This window comes from Hemicordylus capensis, chromosome 4 (assembly GCF_027244095.1).
Source record: "Hemicordylus capensis ecotype Gifberg chromosome 4, rHemCap1.1.pri, whole genome shotgun sequence".
Classification (NCBI taxonomy): domain Eukaryota; kingdom Metazoa; phylum Chordata; class Lepidosauria; order Squamata; family Cordylidae; genus Hemicordylus; species Hemicordylus capensis.
The window spans coordinates 160,476,825-160,504,573 of NC_069660.1; the positions used below are offsets into that span (position 1 = coordinate 160,476,825).

General features: G+C 45.9%; 2 protein-coding genes across 4 annotated transcripts in view; one reads left to right on the plus strand and one right to left on the minus strand.

The window, feature by feature from the left end:
* The first annotated feature begins 488 nt into the window (after positions 1-488).
* KIAA0040 (KIAA0040 ortholog) lies at positions 489-27,145 on the plus strand. Of its 3 annotated transcripts, none has more exons than XM_053248031.1 (3): positions 489-667; positions 1,003-1,248; positions 24,236-27,145. In XM_053248031.1, exon 3 carries the CDS (start codon positions 24,349-24,351, stop codon positions 24,670-24,672), a length of 324 nt encoding a protein of 107 aa, XP_053104006.1. In that variant the 5' UTR covers positions 489-667; positions 1,003-1,248; positions 24,236-24,348; the 3' UTR covers positions 24,673-27,145. The 3 variants fall into 3 exon arrangements, with proteins under 3 accessions (XP_053104006.1, XP_053104008.1, XP_053104007.1); XM_053248033.1 differs by having other exon boundaries at positions 1,127-1,248; XM_053248032.1 differs by lacking the exon at positions 1,003-1,248.
* TNN (tenascin N) overlaps positions 19,464-27,749 on the minus strand; it is an 85,195-nt gene continuing 76,909 nt past the window's right edge. Inside the window, 1 exon segment of the mRNA XM_053248030.1 lies at positions 19,464-20,865. Within this exon segment, the coding sequence (XP_053104005.1) occupies positions 20,860-20,865 (6 nt within the window). The 3' untranslated portion in view covers positions 19,464-20,859.

Below are 27,749 nucleotides of genomic sequence, written 5' to 3' on the forward strand. Positions count from 1 at the left end.
GTGCAGTTCTGCTTACAACTGGTAGTCTCAGAGCAATGGCTGGCACACCTCAAAGTGCCCCACCAGGCTATTGAGCCCCTTTAAAATCACACCATTTTCACTCAAGCATCACCTAAATATTTAAAATTTCATAAGAAGAAAGTGAGACGGAGAGGACTTGGGGTGCATTAAAAATATCTCCTTCCCTTACTGAGAAAGGCCCTGGCACAACTCTGCTCGAACACTGGGACGAGCGTGTACAGGCTGAGAGTGACGTGGCGCTGATCCCGGGCAAAAGTTGCATCCGTGGTCTCATCGTGGAGAGAGGAGAGACCCCAAACTTTGGTGAACAACATAGAACAATATCTCTGGGGTCGCTCACAGTCAGATGCGAAGGAAACTGGTTATCCTTCACCCAGCGCTAGGCAGGAGAAGGGAACTGGTTTGTTTGGGGACGGATTCCGGTGCCGGCTGGCGCCAGAGGGAGGAGAAATAGAAAGCGGCCCTCAAGGAGTCGCGATCCCGCCCAGGTGCAGCCGAAAACAAACGGGGCGTGGAAAGCAAAAGCGGCTGATGACAGCCGGCGGGAAGGAGGAGACGGCAGCCGCCGCGGACGCCTGGAAACTTCTGAGCCGGCTCCTGTGCAAAGAGATGAAGGCGCAGCGAAGAGCACGCTAAGGAGCAGCCGGTAAGTTTGGCGCTCATGCTGCTGATCTTTCTCGCCCCCTCACCCGCACTCGTTAAACCAGACTGTGGGTCGACCCCAACTCCGGTCGGCCAAAACGGAAAAACAACCTTGTCCCAACACCTCCTCCTTTCTGCTTGGAGAACTTAAGGCGGCACTAGGCGCAACGCGTACTTCCTTGGGAAGAAGTCGGGGGCGGGGGGGAGTGATACTCATCCCCAAGTAAACATGCTTTGAAAAACAGAGCTGTGCCCGTGCCTTAAATCCAAATATCTAGGATCAGTTGGGCGAAGCCAATTTAAAGCCTGATGTCAGTTCGTGGGTCTCGCCCTCCACAGTTCTCCACAACGGATTGTTGGCTCCCTCCCGGCAATCCTGGGCACGTCGCTCAAGTGCTTTGGAGTTTCCCCACCCACGAGCTGGCAGGCCCCCCGCTAGCGTACGGCTGATTTTGATTGGCAGGAGAGAGAAGCGAGGGAGTGCTTCTCCAAACAAAGCAACTTGTGGAATTCGCTGCAACAAGATGTAGTGATGGTCTCTGGCTTGGATGGCTGTGAAAGGGAATTGGAGAGGGAAATTCGTTGGTAAGTCTCTTGAATTAGTAATTATAACTGAGGTATCCTGTTCAGGGGTAGTAAACCTCTAGTACAAGTTTCTGGGAAAGGAGATGGCAAAGCGAACGGCTGGAAAGGGTTGTTATCTTCATGCCCCACTTCTTGGGTGCATGATCTGCCTGCCTGGCCATGTCGAAATCATGATGCTGGAAGAGACATGCCCTGGTTCTGGTCCAGCAAGGCAGTTCTTATGAATTAGACAAGGTCTCACTGCAGACATTCTTGACAAGACCAGGTGGCTAGCACAAGGAGAGGAGAGGGCCGTTTCAGCTGTATTTGCTGGGGGAAGCAAACAGGCATATACTGCAAAGTGATGTGCCCAGGTCTGCTTAGCCATGCAGTGCCAACCCGAAAACACAATAAATACCTTCCAACTTTCTTCCTGGAGCCCTGAAACAATATGGAGTCTGCTAATCTTGGAGGCTTGTATAACTGGAGTGAGAAGAACAAGGCTTGCAAAAGGAAAGTAGAGTTTTACTGGGCATCATTTTTAGGAAGTGGGACTTTCCTTTTTGGTTTGCAATAAAAGCGGGGTGGGGTGCAGAACTTCTTAAAAGCTTGTTGGCCTTTGTCTACAAGGGAATCCTTTTGAGGCTGCTAATGGAGGGATGGGGATTGAAAGCCACTAACTCAGTTTCGCCTATATACAAGTGGTGGTGCGTGGCTGCATCTGGGTGCGGTGGAGGGAGCCAGAGGTAACTATAGGTGGGGCTAGTAGCTAACACAACAAAAAGAAAAGCAGGTGCACAGCTTGTTGTCACCTCTCTTCCACCATGAGAAGGTGGTCACAGGTTTGAATGCAAGGATTCAGGTTTTAATGGAGTTGCCTCTCCTTGTTACCTCTTGTCTATATCAAGTTACCTCTCCTTGTTATCACTCTTCCACCATGATGGTCACAGGTTTGAATGCAAGGATTCGCAAACAAGTTGGATGGGGGCAAATTCCCCACGAGGAAAAGGTTAACTAGTTGATGTTGCGTGTCATGCATGTAGTGCTGCTACTGTTGTGTGTTTTTTCCAAACAAAAAGAACTAGATTGAACAGGACTTGAGCAATTATGAATACAGAACCATGGAGTGGTAGCTCTATTCTGGATTAAATGTCATTGGGGATGCAGTAATTCCACACATGCAGAGGTGTACCTAAAGGCCTCTCCCCCCACCCCCCGGGCTGCAAGTTAAGCATCATTTTTTAACATGTAGGTTCTTGAGGGCACAAACCACACCACCCAGGACAGACTAAAGAGGATTTGGGGGCCCTCGGGGGGGGAGGCCCTGGACTTTGGCCTTGAAGTCCAGGGGTAAGAGCGCCTCTGCACACATGCAAAGGCACCATGATCTGCCTTGCAAGTCTGCTGGAGTCCAAGAGTATAGAGGAAATGTAGCTATTTCACTATCATTTGCTTTCCAGAATTCCGTGACCCTTTTCCAGCACTGGCGAGGATATTGGGCATTTGTATTTTAGCTTCAGTGTGCCCAGCCTTGTGTGCATCCGTGTTCACTTACATTTCAGCACAATATCAGTCCTGGAAATAAATGAACAAACAGAGCGATGTGATTACCTTTGGTTTTTATCCACCTTTCCACTATTAAAAAACAAGGTCAAGGCAGCCAAAAGTTAAGCATCTTAACAGCAATAAACCCATTGGTTCAGCTGCTGGTTCACAGGCAAATAAAGCACAGGGGGTGGAGGCAATTAAAAACAAAAAGTACGTCCTTTGGCCTTTGATGTTCCCACTCAGGTGAGTTCTTAGTTGGGCCCCAGAGAAGTACTCCAGTCCCTTTGAATAATGCTGCCAGAATCTGTAATCTGCTTCAGCATCCCTGCCAGATAACTATCCAGCCTCTGTTTGAAAAGATCTAGTGAAGAGGAGCACAGAACCATGCAATGTCCTCTGCAATGTTAGGGATAGGCAACTGAAGGCTGCAAGACCAAAAGGGAGAGCCGGAATGGAGTTTGTGGGGAGAGTGGGCTTGACTCACTCTCCCTGGGCAGCCAGATTGGCTGCCCAGACAATTACCCGCTCCGTCATGGAGCCATTTGGGGTGGCAGGGTTCGAGGGCCTGCTGGCCCCCGGAAGTCCTGGAATGACCCATGCGAGTGCGTGGGGCATTCTGGAGAGCCCCCCGATGCCAGGAGGCTTGTTGTAGCCTCCTGGTTGCGGGGTTACTTGTTGTGGCACGGAGCCACAGTGTGACAACACATGAGCAGTCAACCCGCTTTTCGGGCACTCTTGTGCCAAAAACCTGGGTTAAGCGCTGGGCTACTCAAGAGGGTTTCCTGCCGAAAGCCACACGGCTCATGGCGGTTCTCTTAGCTTGGTTCCCATGGTGCGTGAGAATAGCCTCCAAGTCTAGAGGCTTTTGGTTTAGCTGCTTATTACTCACTCTCACATAGGGGCGCAACGAGGCTGGAGTGGGCCCAGAGACAAATTTTAAAATGGGCCCCTTGCTGATACACACACACACACACACACACACACACACACTTACTTCACATGTGACTTGCCTCTGGGGGGCCCCTCGAGGCGTGGGGGCCCCCAGGCAGCCGCCTCCCCTTGCCTAATGGTAGTTACGCCCCTGCATGCAGCTACTTTCTCCCAAGCTGAGACACAGGCAAAAGGCTCTTTCATCTTTAAAGAGAGCCTTTGGCAGAGCCCCTCCCCTTATAATGCATCTGTGCACCAGCTAAGACACAGGGAAATGGTAGTTAACAAGTGAGAGCCAAACTATCTAGGATGTGAGAGATCCAAAATTGAATCTCTCAGCTGTTGTTTCAGCTTAAAAGCAACCACAGGAAGCTCTGACTTTGATCAAATGGTGCTTGGATAAGGGGAGTTTAAACATTTTCCCAGTCAGAAAACTGTGTCCCCTCCCTCTGCCTCTGAAGTGGCTAATAGCTTTGCTGGGGGTGGGGGGATACAGATGCCTGTCTCTTTCCCCCCCATGTTGGGGCTAATAGCAGCTTCAGGGAAGGGATTTCAGAGGGATTTAAAAAACTGTATAGGCCTGTGTGTGTGCAGACGACAGCCCTCGGCAAATGTTACCAAAATATGGAGGGCACTCTGTGATTGCCAGGAGTCGACACCGACTCGGCGGCACACTTTACCTGTACCTCAGTATAGCTTGCACAAGAACGTGGTGGCAAATCCTGCCCTCACTCATAGGCCACACTCCCTGCTGTTCTCGAGTACAATGTTTGAAGAGAGAAATGCTATACCTGGGGGGAGAGTCTCCCCGTGATAAGAAATGCTGGGGAGCCAGTCTTCCACATCATGGGAAGAATCTCTCCTTGAGTAGAGTGTTTCTGTCCTCTGACAAACACTGTGCTTGCGCATGGTGGGATGTCAGCATGAGAGAGACGCCATCGGGTTCTGATAATGGAGGCTGTACTTCAGAACAGCCTCCATGCTGTGGTAACCCTGTCCTGGACTGATGATGTGGGCTCTTCAGGCCTTGCTCAGTTGAAAAGATGACCTCTGTTAAAATTAAGTGCCCTCCTGGAACAGTTCTGTCAGGTTCCAGGTTTAGACAGCATGCTGCCCTAAGTCAGAGTATGCCTCAAGCAGAAGATGAGCATCGCAAGTCACTCCTGCAAAGGGTGAGGCAAACATTGGCGGAGCAGGAGGGAAAGAGTGAGGAGGAGCCAGGCTGCCCGCCAATAACATGATGCAGGGAGTGGCCCAGCACTTGCCAGAACTTCACCATGTTGTTTAGGAAAACTATCATTCTACCCACCGCCCCCAAGATTTGGAAATGGGTCAGAATAAAGAGCTCTTTTGAAAAATGAAACTGTCTTCCTTTAATTCCACAGGAATGAAAGATGAGCTAACTAAAAAGTTTCACTAACTTCCAAATCTTCTCAAAAGAATTGGGTGTTCAGGTCTTAGCTCTTCGTTTCAGTGCTTCTGTGTCTCTGCACCTTGTGTATAACAGCCCATTTTCTAAATCTGTTTTTTGGGGAGGGATGGTGTAGGCAGAACACTTCTACTACAGACACTGTTTGTCTTCGACTTGCAGCCTCACCTGTCCTCCTTTAACCATGCCCATTTACTACCACCTCCTCCCATCTTTGGCCAGAAATCAATCTGAAGTAATAAAGAGAAGTGCCTATGAACATGTGCAAAGTGTCTTTCTGACACCATCCGGTAGCTTTACCAGTTCTCGGTTTGACCTGCATCTTAAGTGTTTCAGCTGCCACCGCATCCTCCTCAGGATCTGCACAGGGAGGTATAAAGAATCAGGGGAACCTGATTTTTGGAGGAACCAGAATGGGGGTGGGGGCAGGGACAGACTGTTCTAAGGAGAGCATTTGCTCTGCTCCCATACCCTTCGGGATCCACCCTGAAGCCCCAGGCATAGCCAAGTTCTTCCCCTGACAGCTTAAGTGCCCCGCTAGGCATTCTCTATCCCATCATGTTCCATGCCCTGCACTTCCAGGCCCCACCCTTTAGCTCTCAGGGTCTGAGCCTCAGAAGAAGATCAGAGAACTGTACCGCAGAGCAACTTATAGCTTCCCCACATAGGCAAACCCAGATCTAGGAAGTAGTGCTTCCTTTCAGATAAGATGGCAGGGCTCCCTATAGGCTCAAGCCCCAACACCTGTCTGCTCTGAAATGTAAACACTGATCACCCTACCCTTGACAGCATTCCAGTAACTCAGTTCAATGAGCCTAGAGCTTATGGTGGTATTCCTGTACTATGGGTAAATATTTTGTTGGTACGCTGTACCAACTCACTCACTCATGCTCACTCGCTTTCACCAGTGCGTGGATGTGAGCCCTATTGATTTGAGTCAGGCTTACTTCCCAGGTCATATGTATAGGATGTTACAGCCTAAATAGACCCCTCTAAGTTTTTCCTGCTTCGGAAGCTGTATTCAGGTGCTACGTGTCCACATATAGCAAATGTGTGTGGGGGGGAGAGCAAGAGCAGACTGATTATTCACATACCCAAAGCTCTCTCTTTGTGTTTGGCACTTGTCTGCTAAAGGCAGCACCAAAGGCAGGGAGGGTTCCTCCAGGCGATGCGTAGAGGAACCCTCCCTGTCTTAGGCACGGCTGCTCTTTCCCAGAAGTGCCAGATGGGCAGAGCAGAGGTCTGGCAGGGTGGCCTGTGAGTTACGTGTTGGTGAAGGAGGCATGGCCAGCCAGCTCACTCCCATTTGTCCCCTCTCCTGTCCACTGCCAATGGCAGGCGTGGGGTTAAAGTTCCTTGCAATTGGTGGGCTTGATTAAAAATGCCCCCAACTGAAGGTATGTTCTGTTTCCACATGGAGCCCATCAGCCCTTGAAAGCAGCTGCCAACCTCCCTGTGCCGAGATGGATGTTCACTGGTTTTCAGCAACAGAGTTTTATAGAGAAAAATGTTTTGTTTTTGTTTTTTAAAAAGCAGCCTTTTCACATTTTTAGTTACAGATGTTATATAAGAATTCAGTCACAGCACTTCCACGCTGCCCGCTGATGTAAAGATCCCATTTATTTATTTATTTAGAATATTTATACTCTGCCTTTTTACTAAAAAAAAATCCGAGCTAACAAAAATAGCTTCAGACAATAAAAATGCAATACTCAAGGGACTGAAATATCAAATAAACAACAGCAAATCAGTAACCTTTCTACTCCCCTCCCTTCTTCGATTCTTAACTGGATGAAATTGTTTTAACTGGGTGCTGGAAGGAGGAAAAAGGTGGGTGCCAGGGCATATATCATTAGGAAAGGAATTCTGAGTGGTGGCATCCAGGCTAGAGAAAGCACTGGCCTTGGTGACCACCCATGGAACCTCTGATGGTGCTAGTACCCTGTGTGAGGCCTCCAGTGGAGAACCTTGCAGGGAAAAGGCAAGATCCCATTCCATTTATAGCGGGACCAGCCTCACTGATACGCCTTGAAGTCACTGCCTATAGTACTTTTTAGGGAGCAGGACTGATTATTCTTCAGTTCCTGTGCCCTTAACCTTGGCTTGAGATGCAGAAATCAGCAGGTGAAGCATTTCATGGCATAGAAAGAAGCATTAGTATCTCTAATCTGTAGATCAAGCTATTCTTAAAGGCATAGTAATAGGGCCAGTGTTTTGTTTTATAGGTCATAACCAGCACCTTGTATTTTGCCTGGAAACATATCGGCAGCCAGTGTAGCTCCTTCAATACAGGAGTTTCAGTACAGATGTCTTCAATACAGATGTCTCTGGGAAGCCCCCAGGCAAGAGGTGAGGGCATGCCATCTCTCTTGCTGTGGCTCCCCTGCAACTGGTATTGAGAGGCATCTTGCCTCTGAGGCTGGAGGTGGCCCACAGCCACCAGACTAGTAGCCATTGATAGACCTGTCTTCCATGAATTGGTCTAAGCCCCTTTTCAAACTATCCAAGTTGGTTACCATCACCACATCCCATGGCAGAGAATTCCTTAGATTAATTATGCACTATGTGAAATAGTACTTCCTTTTCTCGGTTTTAAATTTCCTGGCCTTCAGTCTAATGGGATGACCCTTGGTTCTAATGTTGTGAGAAAGGGAGAAATATTTCTCTCTGTCCACTCTCTCTGTTCCATGCATAATTTTATATACCTCTATCATATCTCCTCGTAGTCACCTCTTTTCCAAACTAAAAAGCCCCAGATGCTGTAGCCTTGCATGATAAGGAAGGTGCTTCAGGCCCCTGATCATCTTGGTTGCTTTCTTCTGCACCTTTTCCAGTTCTATAATGTCCTTCTTAAGATACAGTAACCAGAACTTCATGGAATACTCCAAATGTAGCCACACCATAGATTTGTATGAGGGTATTATAATATTAGCGTGTTTTTTCCCCCCAATCCCCTTCCTAATGACCTCTAGCATAGAATTGATCTTTTTCACAGCTGCTGCACACTGAATCAACACTTTCAACGAGATGTCCACCAGGACCCCAAGATCAGTCACTGACAGCTCAGACCCCATCAGTATATGTGTGAAGTTGGGTTTTCTTCCCCTTATATGCATCACTTTACACTTCCTTACACTGAACCGAATTTGCCATTTTGTCATCCACTCCCCCAGGTTGGAGAGATCCTTTTGGAACTCCTCATAATCTGTTTTGGATTTTGCTACCCCAAATAGTTTAGTGTCATCTGCACATTTGGCCACTTTGCTGTTTACCCCAACTTCTAGATCATTTATGAACTAGTTAAAGAGCACTGATCCCAGCACTGATCCCTGGGGGACCCTACTTCTCACTTCCCTCCCTTGTGAAAACTGCACCTGCCAACACAAGCGTAGGAGGCCCCAATGAGATTCAACAAGCCACAGGGCAAGGCCGGATGGAGGAGGGGCTACTGGTTTCAAAATCCATCAGGCAAGTCCAGGTTGTCAACATGCAAATCTTATGTGACCAGAACAAGACGACGACCTGGGCCAAATTGGGAGGGGTGGTATAAAAAAATCAATCAATCAATCAATAATAAGAAAGGCCCATCAGGGCTTGCACAGCAGCCAGCTGTAACTGTCCCATTAAATCGGTGCTTACGAAATCCTTTGAATTGCAATCAGAAGCTCTGCATTTGAATGGATGTCACAGTAGGACCAGTACCTAGAGTGGTGAGACCATTTATATGGGGCTAAAGCTCTGTGCATTCTTGGAAGGTGTTATATGGTAGATTTCACAAGCAAGTACCTTTTAAATAATGAGTTCCTAATAACCACGTTTTGGAGACTGTTCTGTGGGTATTCTGTGAGGGAGAAAAGGACACACACATTCTCCAGCCAGAACAAACTCTATACACACAAGAACCAATCTGGCCTTGCAAAATTTATCCTAATTCTGTGATGTAGATTTTGTGCAATCCTAATTCTGTGATGTAGATTTTGGCAAGGGAAAGACAAACTGAAAGGAATGGATAGAGGTGAGAGGTATTGAAATTAAGGTTAGATGGTTAATTATGATCATGAAGAAATGGGGCTAGGAGGACTACCAACATATTCCCTGAGCCAGCCCTCCCCAATCCTTAGCAACAGAACTTCTGCTAAAGTTTCCCCTTCTCTCCCTCTGCTGTTCACACCAGTGTAAGAACTGGACACAGGCAAATGGGAGTGGAGCACTAAGGTGCATAAAGGAGGAATTTTGTCCAAACCATTTGCACTACAGCTGGGGAATTGTTTAAACTCGCGGAAGGGTGGCTGGATTAAAAGAACCTTTGCCCTGTGTCTTAGTTTTTCATGAAAGTGACTTGGTATGTTTGCAAATGAGTGAGTTTTATCCTGAATCTTTGAAATATTTCCCCTAAAACAGTATTTTTCAGACTTTAGACATGTCTACTAAGAAACTCCTGCACTTGGCGCTTATGGAATTCTTATTCATTACAAAGGGCTCTGGGACCGTAGGAGCTTGCCCTAACTGGGGGCCGGGTCAGGGGTGAGGGCGGGGTGCCAAAGGAGGCAAAGTTGCCTCTCGTTCCTGGCAGCTCCAGTTGCACCTCTCTCCTATCTGCTCCTCAGTTATTGAGATCTGGGCTGCCTGGCCATTCGTTGGGTAGAGCTGCATGGGCTGGTTAGTCACTGACCAGTCCATGCAGTTCTACCTGTTGCATGACCAGGATTTGCTTGAACAGGCCTCTTTTGCTGTGGGAGTCAACTCAAAAATTTAGGGGCCAGGCTGCCCTTCACTCCATGGGGGCACAGACTCAGTGCTCGCTCCCAGCAATGCCTTCCACTCTATGTAGGGGGCGGGTGGAGGTGGCGGGTGCATATTCCCTTGCCTTGCCCACAATTCCTCCTAGTCATGTCCGTCTGGCTCAGGCAGGTGATGGACTGACATGACCAGAAAGAGAAGCAGGCAAGCAAAATAGGGGCAGGTAGCTCCTCCTCCTCCTCCTGGTCATGTCAGACCATTGGCTGCCTAAACCAAATGGACACCCACCCCAGCCTAGCTTGCTCTCTCCTCATGTCTGTCCATCACCTGGCTCAGGCACCATGCTTAAATTTCCCGGCACACTGAAGAGCTGACACCTGAACATTGCACTAGACTGTCTGAAACGAGCGTTTTTGCATCCACATGATTAGGCAAGGATCTTGGCTCTTCGTTTTCTAGACATGCACTTCGAGCTCTTAATGTTTTGAAAAACTAATCAAACATGGGCATAAAAGCAGGTGCGAGAATGAAAGTGCGATCGGATTTTGGGGGGTGGACCTCGAGGATTTATGTGACAAGGCTCGTGACTGCATGGTTGGTATTTCTGTATGTAAGTCAGTTCAGCCTGCAGCCCTGCCTGTGGGCCAAACAGTCCCGCTCTTCTCAGATATTCTTGAATTTTTCGACTTTGAGTTTTATTTAGAAAGAAGCCAATTGGTTTACACTGGGCTTTCTTCCTAATAAATGTGTTTGAGATTGAAGGGGTAGTGCAACCAGACACCTAGAAGGAATAGCATGAATGCAGGGCCAGAGGCACCTTCCTCTCGACAGCAGAGGTCTGTGCTAACCATGGAAACTACAGAGAGGCAGGGAACATGAGGGAGCTTTTGGCCATAGTGGTTCCTGTCCCTATGGTCTCCTTCCCTGGCTGGCTAGTTTTATAGAGGAAGTGAGGTGCTGTTCTAGTCCTTTTTTAAAGTCTCTACTGGACGAATGTCGCAGTCCACAGATGCTTATGTGGGTAACAGTGGAGTGCACATGTGACTGTGTGTGGGGTTCGCCTGCAAAGAGACAGCTAGGAAGGTGGTGGGGAGCAGTGTTCCCTCTAATAGGGATTCCCAGATGTTGTTGACTACAACTCCCACAATCCCCAAGCAAGCCATTGCAGCTGGGGGATTCTGGGAGTTGTAGTCAACAATATCTGGGAATCCCTGTTTGAGGGAACACTGGTGGGGAGGTCCAGTTAATTTTGCAGGAAACTTAAGTTCAAAATGTTTAAGCAGCATTGGAATGAGGTGTAACCCAGTCACCTTTATAGCTGATGTACTCTCTGTTTTTCCCTTATGACCAAGAAGTTATGGAAGGGTGAGCAGGTGGGGAATGAGAAAGAGGGGTGGGAAGACCACTAGAGAAGCAGGATGGGAGGCACATTCACTAGCTGCAGACTCACTGTGTATACTTTGGAGTTATAAGCTGTGATAGCTAATTGGAACCTCCATCTTCAGAGGCAGAATATGTGTTTCTGGAGGACAAACTACAGGGGAGGACTGTTGCCTTCATGCTTTGCTTGTGTGCTTCCCCAAAACATCTGGCTGGTTATTGTTGGAAAAGAGATGCTGAACAAGATGGGCCTGTGGCCTCATCCAGTCAAGTTCTGAAGTTTCCATGGTCATTTGAAGACCCCAGCTCCAGCTGATGACCTGGCAACTCTCTTTATCTCGGCAGCATGACCACCCAGTGTTCAGCACTAGACAAGAGGACATGAATAATCTATCCCTTTTTGCTTGTGACCTGCACAGCAAACAGAAATTCAACTGGTACAGCTGTTTTTCAGACCGGTAGAAGCAGTGGTGGAGGCATGCTGAATTTCTGGTCTCCATGCCTCTGTCAAGGAATTAAAAAGGTGGCAATTCAAGCAATACCAGAAGGCAAAGGAATGTGTTTGCTTTTTTTCCTCTCTTACAAGAGATCTAGTTCACCACATGATTCACCACATGCCTCACTTGATTTCTCATGGCTTAGTGATTCTGCACTTGCCATTATGCTGCTTTGTGTGTGAACTGTTTCTGCATAGAAAAGCACCGACTTCTTGTTTACCATCCTGCTTCTGACACCAGCCAACCGATTGCCTGTAGGAAGTTCATGAGTAGGGCATGAAAGGGGTGGCCTTCTGCTGTGGTTTCTCTCCTGCATCCGGTATACAGAGCTATGCTGTGTCTGACATGATGTGAAGTGAGTGATATACGTATTCCGTCTGTGTTCCCGTTAGGGGAGGGAGCCGCTCTGGGAAGAGCATCTAGGTTCCAATTTCCCTCCCTGGTAGCATCTCCAAGATAGGGCTGAGAAAGACTCCTGCCTGCAACCTTGGAGAAGCCGCTGCCCGCCGCTGTGTAGGCAATACTGAGCTAGATGGACCTATGGTCTGACTCAGTATATGACAGCTTCCTATGTGTCTGAACATAGTGATTCGTTCACACAAGCAAGCCATCACTTGAGACTTCAGAGACCAAAATGGAGTAAAGAAGGCCCTTCTGCCCATGCATAGTTTTCAAGAGCAGAACCTGGAATAAATGGACCACTTTGACTGTACCATATTTCTCCTGTGTAGAGCTCTTTTCTGATTGCTTTACGTCACGTTACATTCTCTTTATGTGCCATTGTGACAGGCTGGTGTCCCCCAGAGAATATCTTGGCTCCTAAGCTGAAAAACCCAAATCTGCAGTAAAAATGTAACAATAAACAACTGAGAATTTGCTGCTTGGTGCTAACAGTCTGTAGCCTGCGACTGCTATCTCACTCTGCCTGATAGTGGGGCTAGATGAAGGGACAGCTCTTTGCATTATTAGGGACAACTCTTTACTCTTACTGAAAACTCTGTGCAGCAGGGATTGTTTACAATACCCATGGTGGTTTATAACGTACAAGGAACGTGGGTGCTCAACTTTTGGAGATTAACTGGACAATGGGGCCACACGCCCCTCATTCAGACATTACAAAATTGCCCTGCTGTAGCTGTGTTCAGTGGGGCGAAGGGAGAGGAAGTCCCGTGTCAGTCAGCAGTGTGCCCTGACACTCACAGTGGGGCTTGTCTGAAGAGGCACTTTGGTGATTGCGAGACTGGACAGATCCAGTCTGGACTGATCCATTATCAAATGTGAGGAAGACATAAAGCTGGGGGGGAGAGAGTGAACATCTTAGAAGACAGAATCAGGAATCAGAATCAGGATCCAGTCCAGTCTGGACAGACTAATATTGGGCCAAAACCAACAAGGTGAAGTTCAACAGGGGCAAATGTCCTGCATTGGGGTAAATGCAGAAGTATAGGATGGGCTTGGCAGCAGTACATGTGAAAGGGACAAGTACTGCAGATGTCTTAGGGGACAATAAGTTGGACATAGGCCAGCAGTCTGGTGCTGCTAAAGAAGCTAACACAACCCTAGGTTGCATTAACAGAGGCACAGTGTTCAGATAATGAGAAGTAAGCATTCCCTTCAATTCTGTGCTGGACAGACCTCACTTGGAATACTGTGCTCAATTCTAGGCACCACTTTTAAAGAAGGATAATGATGACCTGAAATGGGTTCAGAGGAAGGCAGCGAAGATGGTGAGGGGTCTGGAAACCAAGTCCTACAAGAGACTGAAGGGGCTGGAGATGTTTAACCTGAGGAAGAAAAAATCAAGGAGGGATATGATGGCCATCTTAAAAGAGAGGAAGGGCTGCCACATAGAAGTGGACTTGTTCTTTGTTGCTTGTGAAGGCAAGACTAGAACCAGTAGGTTGATATTACAAAGGAAGCCATTTTAGGCTAGAGAAATTCAGAAGAATTTCCTACCTGTCAGAGCTGTTTAACAGTCTGCCTCATGCAATGGTGGGCTCTCCTTCATTGGAGGTTTCCAAACAGAGGCTGGATAGCCACCTGACAGAGCTGCTGTGGCCGTTACCCGAACGGAACTGGAAGACCTCTAAGGCCCCTTCCAACTCGGATTCTCAAAAGATCTGAACAGCTCAGCCAAAGAGCCTTCTGCCTTGCCTTGCTCTTCCTCACCCAATTCCGCAGGTAGTCATTTCTATACTCCAGGCAGGTTCTTCAGCCTGATCTTAGGACTTGGCATTGGGGTGGCTTAAGAATGGTGGTGTGGACCTTAGTGTAAAGGTAAAGTGTGCCGTCAAGTCGTTTTGACTCGTGGCACCCACAGAGCCCTGTGATTTTCTTTGGTAGAATACAGAAGGGGTTTACCATTGCCTCCTCCCATGCAGTGTGAGATGATGCCTTTCAGCATCTTCCTATATCGCTACTGCCTGATATAGTACCATCGGGGATTCGAACTGGCAAACTTCTGCTTGTTAGTCAAGCATTTCCACGCTGCACCACTTAAGGTGACGCGGACCTTAGTGTAGTGCTTCTGAAATTCCAAGTCCTTGGTGCTCAAGCTGTTCTTCCGCTGTCATTGTGGTGCGCCAAAAAAAAAAAAAAGCCCTGCTGGCAGCTGTTGTGCTGCCCACTAGGGAGTACTGTCCTGTGTCACTTTTTTCCTTCTCCACTTGCAATATTTAGTGGCCAAAGTGCTTTGCTGTGTTGGGCTGAGCCTGCAGGCACAGGGCAGCAATGGTGCCATTCTGTCTGGCCTGCAGAGTGAAATCCAGCTTTTTGTCTTCACACACACACACATACACACTACGTTATGCTACTGGCACTGCTTTTTTTGGGCAAAGTTGGATTGAACTGTCTGATGTCGGAGGCTTTGCTGTTCTACCCCCACACATACTACAACGTCCTTTTCACACATTAAACTATAGATTGGCTGGGCACCTTAGCTGTCCTGCTGCTCCCCTTGCTACTCTTCACCCCAGGACACCGAAAGCCAGCAGTGCTGATGATTAGACTATGAAACAGACTCTTAGCTATGAAACAAACTCTTCATATTCTCAGGAAGGGCAAAAACCGGTTTGTGTTAATTTTTGGAATAAATGGAATGAGTCTTCATGTGATTCATCATATTTGCCAACAGGAACTGGACTTCATATAAAAAAACACACACACACATTTGGCTGCCAAAATGTCAACAGTTCTTGAACTCAGATGTTCCGTTGGCAATGTGCCTCTGCATAACAAACGTCTTCCATACATGGGAAAAAACATAACAGCATTTTCAAATAACCTTTTCCCACTATGAATTTTTTTTAATCTGAAAGTGCCAAAGCATATATACCTTTTAAAGGCAAGAAATATTAATCTTCACATTGTGAAATGAATAGCATTTGTCTGTCTTCCACTTTTAAAATGGAGAGATTAGCCAAAGATCAAGTTTTCTAGAGTGGCCACCGTGTGTGTTTTTCTTGCTGATACTTTAACAGAAACTGGACATTCAGAAATATAGTAAGTGAAGCTTTTCCTAGCATGACTGTAAATTGTGGGGAAAACTTTGTGTAAACTGTTTGTGTGCATTTCTGCTGTTAAAAGTATATGAGCAGGAACAGTAAAAAGAGAACGTTGGCAGCCTTGCATCTGAAAACAGACAATTGTTTTCCGTAGAATTGAATGTGGTTTAAAAGAAGCATTGCTTCCCATAATGAATGCATAAGGTATGTTGAAATAAATCCAAAAATACATTTAATTTTTGCATTTAACCTGTCAGCTTCAAGACTACTTTTACCAGAGTAATTCAGAACTGAATGAACACTTAGAGATGGTTGCTAGAACATAATCTTGTGTATGTAGGGTTGCCGAATCCGGGTGCCTAATTTGCATATTATGTAAATTGGCTTGAAAACAATTTTTGAGTAGAATCATGACTGCACGTTTTGCTCCATAACTCCGCTTCCACAAAGGACTTGAGCTTAGCTGCTTGGGTTTTTTCTAATGAAAGCTGAAATCTGAGTAAATCTGGGTGAGATGCTTAAAATCTGGATGAAACTCAAAATTCTGGCGGGCATGGCAACTTTATGTGTATGATGCAATGCAGTATGACCGAGGTACTATTGTGCCATTGACAACTGTAATCATACCTACCCCACCCACAAAAATCAGTGTCACTATTCAGGAATGAGAAGTCTGAGGACCATATTGGATGTATTTCTCTGCTACACCATGTGACTGGAGATAAGTGTTCTTCTAACAGGAATCTCTCGGAGTATTACACAACCTCCTCCCTTTCCTGCAATACACCATGTTCAAAGGCATGTGAAAGATTGCACACTTTGATTTGTGCTAGGGGAATTGTTCTTTTTCCCTCCTTAAACAAAGAACTTTTCCCAAAAGGCAAGATGATAGGAAACGAGCTAATGAATGCTGCACGTTGTTAGTGCATGTTTCTGGAACTCTTGTGTTGAACAGAAGTTCCCCCTGACCAGGTCGGGTTATAGGCCCATCATGTACAGACCATAACAAGTAAGGAGCAGGGTCTGCCCCAAAGAGTTTACAATTCAAGTAGAGAAGATACATGAAGTGTTTAAAACTGAGCACATATATTCTTTGGGGTTCTGCCATTATCTTTTGTTTACTTTGCATGCTCGGTTTACAATGTATAGTTATTTTTAAAAATTATATCCTGCCTTTCTTATATAGATTCAACTTGGCTTACCCTACATGCACAAGAATAACACGATACAATAACTCACAATATAAAAATAATAATATAACATCAAATTTGCATATAATGAAAGTGAACAATGTACAAACACGGACAATGATAACATCCTTGCTTTCCCACTGCCAGTCCTTTCTCTTAGGTCAAAATGATGAAGCTTAAATTGGAAGGGAAGGATGGATACAGTCAATTCTGGGATCATGTAGGTCAGGCCTTGCCAAAGTTTCTTTGGATCTAGGAACCAGACAGTGGACATTTGACAAAGTTACTGAACCTAGTGACAGATGCTGTGGAGGCGGATGGTCAATGGGCTTCTTTTATTCCCTTTACAAGTCATATACTTAGAATAGAAACAGGGTTGCCTAGGACAAATAAGGATTTTATCAAATAACTCCACCTCTGAATGTCCTAGTCTAGGCACCACTTCTAAACACCATGGCTCCCTGGTGCCAGAGATTTGTCAAGCTCTGATGTAGGGGCTTTTAATAGGAATGGCACACAGGATACTTGGTCATTGTACTGTCAGCTACAAGAGGCAAGTTGTTCAGCCTTGATACTGCCTTGAAAGAGCTTGCTGAGAAGGGCTGTTAAGTGTTGTTGCAATAGAGATGCTTCTCCAGTTTTCTCTGGTTGAATTTCTCCCCAGATTTTGGGGTTCTGAATTACCAGGAGATGTTATCAGAGTGTACTGACAATGTCTGAATCCGTGGTACTTCCAGTTGTTTTATTTCTGAAATTTTTGTGCTTTCAGGAAGGCTACATTTTTTTCAAATCTACTTTATTACGGTCCGAGACCAGCATAAGACATTACAGTAGAGCAGCATTAAAAAGTAATTATAAAACGGCATGGTCAACATTAAAATCATGTTACATCAACATTAAAATTAATATAGACCACAATTAATTAATGATAAAATCACTATAAACTATTAAAAATTATTGTAGACTATAAATACTAAAAACTTGCTCTAAAGTTGCAAAGATGACTATAAAACTACTACTAAAAAAGCTAATATCTAGGGATGAGCGGACGTCTCCTCTGTGACTATTCCACTATCCCCATTATGAACTGAGCTCTACTCAGGCTGCATTCTGGAATGAAAGGAGATTTTTGGAATGCTGATAACTGATTTTGCATGTACCAACAAATAAATAAGGGACTCTGCTTTCCCATAAGATTGAGGAAAAAATGAAAACATTTTCTTCCCCAGGAAAAAAGTGTTTATTCCTTTGAGGGGTTGTTGTTTTTTAACCTTGCCTTAGTAGAAAAGTGGACTAGCATTTAAATAATACACACACACACACACACACACACACGCTTAAATGTGTGCTTAAAGAAGTAGCTGAAGTAGAAAGTTAGCACTTAACAATGTGATAAGTGGGGAGTCTCAGCTTGGAAAGGTCTTAGCCTTCCTGGAAGCAGTTGTGGGGAGGAGGGTGGTGGTTGCTGCCCCCATCCTAAGTGGTACAGTAGCATGCCAAAGCACATATAAACCTCTTTTTTCCATGCTGAATCACCAACCCCAAACCTGAGCACTGCAGTGCTATTCAGGGGGGAGGCATAACTTAGCTGTACAGTTGGCCTCCAGACCCCACCCCACCCCGAGCAGTACTGCAAAGAAGTGAGGTACCCCCACCTTCCTCACCACACTACCTGGAACAGTTCATTGGTCCCTTGTTGAAGCAAGTGAGGGAACTGACCCCAATTGGGTTAACCATCCCCTTTCATTAGCTGCCCCCCACTTTTGTACTTATGAATCCGAATCTGATCTCTCCTCTTAAAAGTGCACCATGTTGTGTACAATTAAAAAAAACTTTGTTTCAGTAGCAGCTGTCTTCCATCCTGGTCACACAGGTGAAAAGATGGCGCTTATGCTCTTTGCATGCTGCTCTCTAATCAAACTGTTCTGCCTTCTCTCCTCAGGGCAAGAAGTTTCTTCAGTTTGTAGTCTTGCTTTCATCACTGTCATGGCTTTTAACTATTTCAAACATTTTGTTCCAACAGGAGGGCTTTGTGGGGTGTAGAGGAAGTAGGGTTGTCTGATTCCTCCCCCCCAAAAAAACAACATTTTCCTGCCTATACTGAGAGTCTCCCAAAGAAGCTTAAATCCCTATCTTGATGGCCTGATTCCACTGCTGTACTGCTTGGTATGAGACCATCAAGTTTGCTATTAGAGGGAGTGATGGTGACAGGAACATAGGAACCTGCTTTATACTGAGTCAGACCATTGGTCCATCTAGCTCAGTATTGTCTGCACAGACTGGCAGCGGCTTCTCCAAGGTTGCAGGCAGGAGTCTCTCAGTCTCAGCCCTATCTCGGAGATGCCAGGGAGGGAACTTGGAACCTTCTGCATGCAGATGGTCTTCCCAGAGGGGAATATCTTAGTGCTCACATGTAGTCTCCCATTGAAATGCAAACCAGGACAGACCCTGCTTAGCAAAGGACATAATTCATGCTTGCTACCACAAGACCAGCTTGGTGCTATTAACTGTATATGTTAGTTTGGGTTTCCTGCTGTGTGTGCTCTCCTACCAGGGCTTTTAAAAAGGAAAATTTAGAACTGCACAATATGTGAGTGTAATTCATGCATGTGGCATGCACTGCTTCAACACACACATGTGCACTTTTCCTTGTCTGTGCACACATACTTTGTTGCCTGGAGTCACATTCCGTGAGATTTAGAAGCCGATATCAAGTGAGAGAAAATCCTCAGAACTGGTGACAACACTATTGCAGAAGAGTGTTAGACAGTATCCATTGGTAAAGACTCTGTGGGGAGTAGCAGTGGGGTCTGCAGGGAGAGGAGAACTGGATATCCTTGAGCCAGGTCTGGGTTCTAGAGAAGCCTGGGCAACTCACTTTTATTTTATTTTATTTTATTTTTATTTTTATCAGTCTTTTTTTTTTACATCATCTAGCATAATACAACTTTTGCATTACTTGAATTTTTGAACTGCACAAATGTTTGTAGAACTGCAGTTTTTTTGTTTGAATTGCACCTTTTGTGTCTGGTTGTACAGTTTTAAAAAGCCTTGTCTCCTACATATTCAAACATCTGAGCCTAAGGCCATTGCAGGCTCTCTGTGTGCTTCTTTATCCTGCAACACCAGTAGGAGACCAGATGTAACGAAGGATGAGGTTTGTGTAACTTTTAATAGTTGTCCAAAATCCCCCTTTTATTTAAGTCCTGCAGGGGTAAGAAAAGCTGCATTGCAGAAATTCCTCTTTCTACACAGCTCTAGAGGGTACAGGATCTGCCTTGTCCTCTTTTGCATCTGGTCCCCACCCAGTTAGGTTATTCTCATGGTGTCTCTAGAGATGCTTGGCCTTGGACATTTTCACACCTTACTGTGTGAATGAACTCTCAAAGCAAATGGAGCACACACTGCAATGTGTTTTTTTTTCTGGTTTCCCTTCCCAATTCCACATTAGCCGCATTAATACATGACACATAAGGAGGCTCAAATGTGCATGTTAGTGTTCTGTATGCAAATACCCTTTTCGTTTCCCGTTTCTAGCTTTAAAAAAAAATGTTCCCAGTCACAGCACTTAACTTTTCTCATGCTTTCCCCCCCCCCTTGTTTGTTTCTCCTGATGGAAACAAATGAACAAGAATCTAGCTCAGACATCCAAGTCAACCAGGATTTGCATTCAACCACCTTTGTGAAGCAGATAAGTGTAGCTTTCTTCAGTTCAGTGTATAGTGCTTACAGCAGTATGATGTTACAACAGGCTGTGGTCCTGGGTTGTCCCCCCAAATGCCATGCACAACCATGTTTGAATAGTTATAACCTGAATTAAAAGGAAACCAAAAGGAAAAGCTATTAAGATTGTTCTCCATGTTCTCTTGGGAGGATTTTAAAATCTCCCTTTCAAACAGTCCCAAAATTTGTCCTCTGTTGACAAGAAAGGATGAAGCTTTATGGACATGAAGTAGGAGCTAGTATTCTTTTGGCACTTCTGAATGAACTGAAGAAAGGCGATTTAGGTCAGATGAGAAGGAGCCTGTTGTGCTTTAGGCACCGAAGAAAACACATGGGAGAGAACGGGGTTCCGTTCTTGGCTATGCCTAAAACTTCCTGAGCAACCTCAGGCAAATCACATGCTCTTTGCCTCAAGTAAGATTCCCAGCTGTATAAATGTGGGGCAGCAGGCGGGGGGAGCATGTGCAGGGTGATTATGAGGCTTCCTTTGTCTATTTAGATATTCATGAGATTCTCAATGACCTCAAGTAACATCAAAATGTTTACAATCACAGAACAGAGAGATGACTTCTTCTTAGGCCAGCAAATAAATCAATTAGGCTCCCAAAAGGCATCATGGACATGAGTCTGAGGGTCTTGGTTGTAAATCTGTCTTACTAGATCAAAGCGGCTTAGCTGACTTGCACCTGCATTTAAAGCTGTTGTAAAGAGAAGATAAGAATAGGAAATCATTGGGAGAAGCTAGTTGTGCCTAACGTAAGTTGCATTGATTACAACAGGTGTGACTAACTTGCAAGGGATGCTAAGTCTCGAATATTGCAATTATTGGAGTCCAAGAGGTGTACAGTCACTTAAACCATGAAATGGGGGTTCTCAAACTTGGGTCCCTGGATGTGGTTGGATTACGGCCCCCATCATCCCCAGCCGCAAGGGTCCAAGGCCATTGTGCCTGAGGATGATGGGAGTTGTAGTCAACAACATCTGGGGACCCAAGTTTGAAAATCTCTGCTGTAAGAAGACCTAGGCCCAAGGAATCATGTTCTTGTTGACTTCACCATTTATCCCTTCTCCTGGAAAGTACTTTTTGTGCTCTGTTGTGTGGACATGAAGGGAATTAGATTGCAGTGAACGGGCACCGGGGATGATCTCTTGCTGAGCTTGGCTAGAGCTTAACAGTTTGTCTGGTCCTTCTTAGTGCTTGGAAGGTAGGCTGCTGGGGAGCCCCCATGTTTTCTGCCTTGGGTTCTCTGGAAGAAAAGTCAAATATCAGTGCAGTGAATAACAAAAGGTTCATAAGTGGTCTTCCTCACCTGCTGCCTATCTGTCCATGGCTGCATCTTCTTGTGAGCCATCCTTACTGCACAGTCAGGATGTTTCTACTCTTCCCATTTCTGCAGCTAGAGGGAGTCACCCTCCAGCCATCCTTACAGTGAACCTTGCATGAACGTGTGATCTTGTGGGGGTGGGGATTAGAGAGCTTGGTCCTCACCCACGGTACCTGCATGCCTAGCGCTAGTCCTGGAGACCAAGAACTGTAGCCAGCTTTTCACAGGCTAGTCTAGAAATGCGCCCCACCTGTTACTAACAGAATAGGCAGTGGTCAAACATACAGCTGTCTAGAAGTAGGATTCAAACAAAGCAGTAGCAGAACCATGTAGGCTTTGGCTGCAGGGTTGGTGCAACAGTTGCACAATGCACTGGTTTCAGGAACCCAATGAGGTCATTCACACAATCAGAAACTGGGTTCTACCTGTGTTTGGCAGCTGTGTGTGTTCCCAATTTTAGATTGTGTGGAAGCAAGGCAGGAGGAAAACTTGGGTAACTTCCTCCTACCTTGCTTCCACTCAGTCACTTCTACTCAGGTTTTCTTCCTACTGTGCTTCCACACAACCAAAAATTGGGAATACACACAGCTGCCAAACCCGGGTAGAACACAGTTTTTTATTGTGTGAATGACCTCACAGACAGCTGTGGGGGAGGGGAGATTTCTTTATCTACCCCAGCTGCAGCGGAAGTGCACAAGTAAGGCGAGCACTGCTGATTTCTAGTGTCTGGAGACATGGAGTTTAAGTTCTAAATAAAATAGCTTATTGAGGAAATCTATCAGGGAGACAGATATGGTCTACATGCCTTGCTGTTAGCTACATACAGGAAGAGGGGAGGGAGAAGAAGGAAGTCTCTCTCTACAGGTGAGAGAATGATACCTGGGATGTCAGTCTAATAAAGAAGGAGTAGAGTAGAGAAAGCGTAGTCGGAGAGGGGATCCCTTTGCTCACTATCTCTACCCCAATGCCCCAGTGGTCGGTAGAGTTTCTGGCACTAAGAGTTGATGCCATCAGGAGTGGCTTCTCCAACAATGAGAACATGAGTAAGTCTGAGGAATTTGCCCTTTTGCCCTCCGCCATCTGTTTTTTCTAGTGCTGTTCCTCAAAGTGTTTCCTGATCCTATGTAATCTAGGGCACTCCCAACAGTATGTCAAAAACACTTCAAGGATGTGTACAGATGGACACAATTTCAGCTACGAGCCTGCTGGTTTTGGTTTTGGTTTTGTTTTCAAATTTGTAGACTGCCTCAAATGTCTCTAGGCAGTTTACAACAACATAAAACAGATTAAAAATGAAAACCTTAAAAGAGTTTAAAGCCACAATCCAGTTAAAAAACTTGGGTGAAAAAATAAGACTTTAGAAACTTTTTTTAAAAGTTGCCAGAGATGGGGAGGCTCTTATTCAGCAGGGAGCACATTCTAGAGTCTTGGGGCAGCAACAGAGAAGGCCTGTCCGGGCGTAGTCACCAGATGAGCTGGTGGCAACTTCTCTGGATGATCTCCATTGGTGGTGGGGCTCATGGCTATTTAAGAAAAAGCGTTCTCTTAAATACCCAGTGCCTAAGCTGTTTAGGACTTTATAGGTTTATTTTGCCCAGAAACTTATTGGTAGCCAGGGTAGCTCTTTCAATACCAGAACAATGGGGTTTCTCCAAGATGACCCAGAGACCAACCTGGCTGCCACATTCTGTACCAACTGCAGTTTCTGGACTACGTACAAAGACAGCCCCACATAGAGCACATTGCAGTAGTCGAGTCTGGAGATTACCAGCATATGTACCACTGCTGAGGTTGTTTATCTCAAGAAATGGACGTAACTGGTGTATTGGCCAAAGCTGATAAAAAGCAGCTCTGGCCACCACTACAACCTGGGACACCAGGGAGAGGCTTGGATTGAGAAGCATCTCCCCCACCCCTCCGGGATTGTGTACCTGTTTAGATGAACAACTTTCTCTCCCAGACAGACCTTAGAAATTGGTTTTGGTTTTTTACAGCAGAAGCTAGTTTGCACTGTGCTGATTGGCTGGAAACCAGTGATGTCTCTAACTCATCTCCCTGAACAAGTTTTTGAAGGTTTTTAAAAAATGTATTCTGCCTTTTTTTTAAAAGTGAGGGGGACATTAGTATACATTTAGTGAAATTAAACACACATGAAGCACTCTAAAAAGTGTGGACAGTTTAAAGAGCAGGCAAGAGGGGCAAGACAGACTATTAAATTGGAGCTTAATTCACTGGCCGATGTCTTTATCAAATGTATTGTGAAGGTGGACCAGGTTCAAGGTGTTAAAGGGGGGGAAAAACAGCAAGCCCTAACTTGCATATAAATTTTGTATCCGACCTGCAAAAGTGCATATTTTCAACACTGGTCAAGGCAGCACTCTGAGAGCTGAGGAGTACTTCCCCCCCCCTCCCTGCCCGAATGATAATGGGTGGCACTTTTCACTTCTATGTCTCAAAAGATTTGCTTTCACTTAAAGAATTATCCATCTTCAGCAAATTCCATTTCCTGTGTATCTGCGTGAGCCCCCGTTTCTGAGCATACCTCCACAGTGGAAGTAGGCAAGCCCAGAACAGCAACTTATGCAGAGATTCAACTCCAGGTGAACTTCTCTGATCTTCTTAAGACATTCTGTGGCACATGGTATCATGGAGCCTTTATAAGCAGAGGGCTTCCATTCCTAAACGGAAGAGGCTTTGTAGGGCAGCCTGCCTTCATTTCATGTTCCATCTTCCATCTTTGCAGGTACTGGCTGACCGAGTGTTTTGTCCACCAGAGGCAGAGAGCACCAACTGGAGCCACGCACTGTAAGGGGTTTGACATTCCACCTGCCCTTCCTCTAGCCCACGAGAGGGACCATGGAGCAAATCAGCTCCTTTTTCCACTCCATCTGGACTTTCATCCACATCAAGCACCAGCAGGGCATCTACAACACTGTCTGCCTGGCAGTGCTGATGGGACTGCCTGCTCTCGTCCTCCTTGTTGGCGTCTTCATCTGTTGCCACTGTTGCTTCTGCAGCCGGCGGCAAAAAGGCAGTGGTGGCCACAGCAGCAGTGACCCCTCCCAGGGGAAGAAAAGAAACAAGATGATGGTGATGAAGAAGAAGAAAGAAGAGGACCTTTGGATCTCGGCCCAACCCAAACTGCTGCTGCTCGAAAAGAGGCCGTCACTGCAGGTCTAAAGAGAGTGAGGCAGTCAGGAGCTTTCCACCCCTTCCAGGCTCTCCTCGCACTTTGGGGCTGTGCACACCGTGGGGTTCGTGCTGATGTCATGCTGCTGGCTCCCTCCCCTTTAAGGATTCCTTGCTGCTTTGAATGAAGAGACCCTGAGGACATCACGGGCATGTTCTGGAGGGTCCCTCGCTGGGCAAATGATTACAAGCACCTGCTAATTGTGCCTGTGCACAGGAAGCCATTCGTGTACAGAGCCACCAGCACACTTTGCCATTATGAACAGATATCTGCACCCTTGGGTGGAAAGACACGGGTGCAAACAAGACCATTCACTGTGCCAAGCAAGTCGTGCACTAACACCTAACGTGTGCTAGCAAGTGAGCACTGCTAAACAAATATGTACCACAGCATGCATCGTCATATGCATTCACGTGCCGAATCAGTTCACACAGAGATGAAATGTGCTTGGCTTACATGACTTTAGAAGGGGGTTAGAGAAGTCCACGGGGGGTGCCTCTGGCAACAGCTACAGTATTAGCCTCGACAGAGCTTCCAAGAGGCAGCGTACCGCTGAAGTCACTTGTCAGGCAATTGGGGGGGGGGGCTTATTCTGTGACTAGGCCACAGGATTGAGCACAGTAAGAATCTCAGGTTTTCATGTTTTTTTAAAAAAATGCCAAGATACCAGCCTCTAAGGCTGCAAAAACTGACTCGAGCGTTGGAGGCCAATGCATGTTGCAGTTTCAGTGGGGACAGGTTGGTAAGCAGTGGTTAGAGGGTGAGGTTTCAGTGTGCTTCCTTCTCTTTGCCCTTCCCCAAGAGTAGCAAAAGCAGAACTATGCAAGCTGCATATATATGTATATTTGCATAATACATGTCACATGTCACAATACAATATTTGCATAATATATGTCACAGAGTTGTTTCCTCTGGCACTCCACAAACCCTTCTATACCAGCCATTGCTTGGAAAGGCCTTTAAAAGGCCTGGGCTATGACTCAGCCCAGAGACAGGCAATCTTGGCTCTCTGGCTGTGGCTGAACTACAACTCCTATCATCCCCAGCTGCATCTTATTGTGGCTGGGGAATATGGGAATTGTAGTTCATCAACAGCTGGGGAACCAAGATTGGCCGAAGTTAAATATTTTTCAGCTTCACAGATTTTGATGGGGAAATTATGTGGAAAAGCACATAGCAAAATCTTCTCCATTGACATTAAAGGGACTTTGGCTGTATTGTGCCCATAGTGGTGGTTGCAGGAGAAATATACTGTAGTTACCCATCTGAAATCCAGGTGAGTGTTGCCCAGCATCTGTTTCTAGCATACATTCTTTGCATTCAAAGGTTAATATTAATATTTAATTGCCAGAAAATCCCAGTTTCCCCCCCACTCTGTAACAAGCTGATGAAAAATACTGTCCATGGTTGTGCAAGTCAGGGCTCCCTGTTAGTGCCTGTGAAGTCCCTGTGGGAAGTGTAAGAAATTGTCCCTCTTGTTTTGCTTCTGAAATGCCCTGCCACTTTGCTTACTGCTTTCACACTTATTTTTCATTACTCTCCCCCGCCCCGGCTCATTTTTAGAGCCACCACTATTTTTAGAAGCTGTGCATTCTTGTCTCCATTTCAGTCTGTATCCCAAAAGTTTCCTTCCTTTTCTGCTCCTAGACCAGCTGTCTGCCCAGGCTCCGGCCTCCTCCAGCACATCAAAGCCTGTCTCAGGCCTGTCTCCAATTCCTAGCGGTTCTTGAATCTAAAAATGTATGAGATGGGCTCCTTGCCAGGGTTTATGTCCAGCTGATGGTGTGCTGTGATTGGGTGCAGAGTTAGTGCAAATCCTGTACCACATTGTGCTGGAGTCGTGGTGAGGGAGTGTGTCAGGACTGTCCACTGAGTTCAGTGTAGTGCGAATGTTCGAGGTAAACCACCTCTCGTCAGCCTAACTGAATGCCAGCATAAGGGCTAGCAGCAGGAGCTGAGGATTCAAACGAGTCCCTGCCAGTGGTGTAGCTCCAGCATACCCCAGGGCAAGGGGTTTGTTTGATTACCAAATCTAAGGTGATCCACTTGGTATAATTTTAGCATAGGACTGTGTCCTTGGCACATTGAGCCTGGGACTCATTGAATATAGTGGGACCTATTCTGAGTAAACATGCATAGGATTGAGTTATGAAACTCATGTCTTTTGAAGGGCTAGATCAGTATAAGAAGTCTCACAACTCATACCCATCAACATATTCCAAGTCTTGGGAAACATTCCAACTTGGGCCATTCCTGATACTTGTATGTTTTTATATACTCAAAAGAGGCCCCCTTGCTAGGCTGGTCTTCGGCACTGAGGTCACTAGCCTTTATCATTTCACCACTGTGTGTCTTGTACCTTGCTTTTAGGTTTGCATTCCAGGATTGCCCTTTTATTGCATGGTTTATGTGCGAGAATCCCCATCCCCTTATTTAAAAATAAATCTATTTTAATGAAACAAACGAGTGATTCTTGTGTCCCAACTTCTGCTATTTATTTCCCAGGTAGGGGAGAAAGGGAAAAAAAATTCCTATTATTTTACTGGCCCCAGAGAAACTGTTTGCTTATAGCTGAAAAGGAAGTAAATGAAATGTAGATCATCACTGGATTTCAGCCAGGAAATAAATCACAAAAGAAACCATTCTCAACACATTCAGGCTTGCACAAATTGTGAGCCACTAAGCCCAACAGCATGCATTGTGACTTGCAAAGTTCTCTCCCTCTCATACTTACTTACTTAAATCTGTAGTCAACGCATGCTTCAATAGGAGAACCTTTGCTGCCGTTCACCCTATCCCACTGTATTGAAGCCAGAATGGATGCACATTTCAGCCCTGGAAAGAAGCACCTCAGTACATACAGTTTGCTTACCTACCTAAGCATTTATGATTGATTGATTGCACTATGTAGTGCAAGTCCATTTGGCTTGTGCCATTTTATCAGCTGTGATTCCATTATAACTAGTCCTGCTAGCAAGGTCAGCTCTAGGGCTATGCTGAATCGCAGGGCACATCCCTTTAAAACTGAGAGCTTACATAGCCCCTTTAAAGCAGACCTGTCCATACC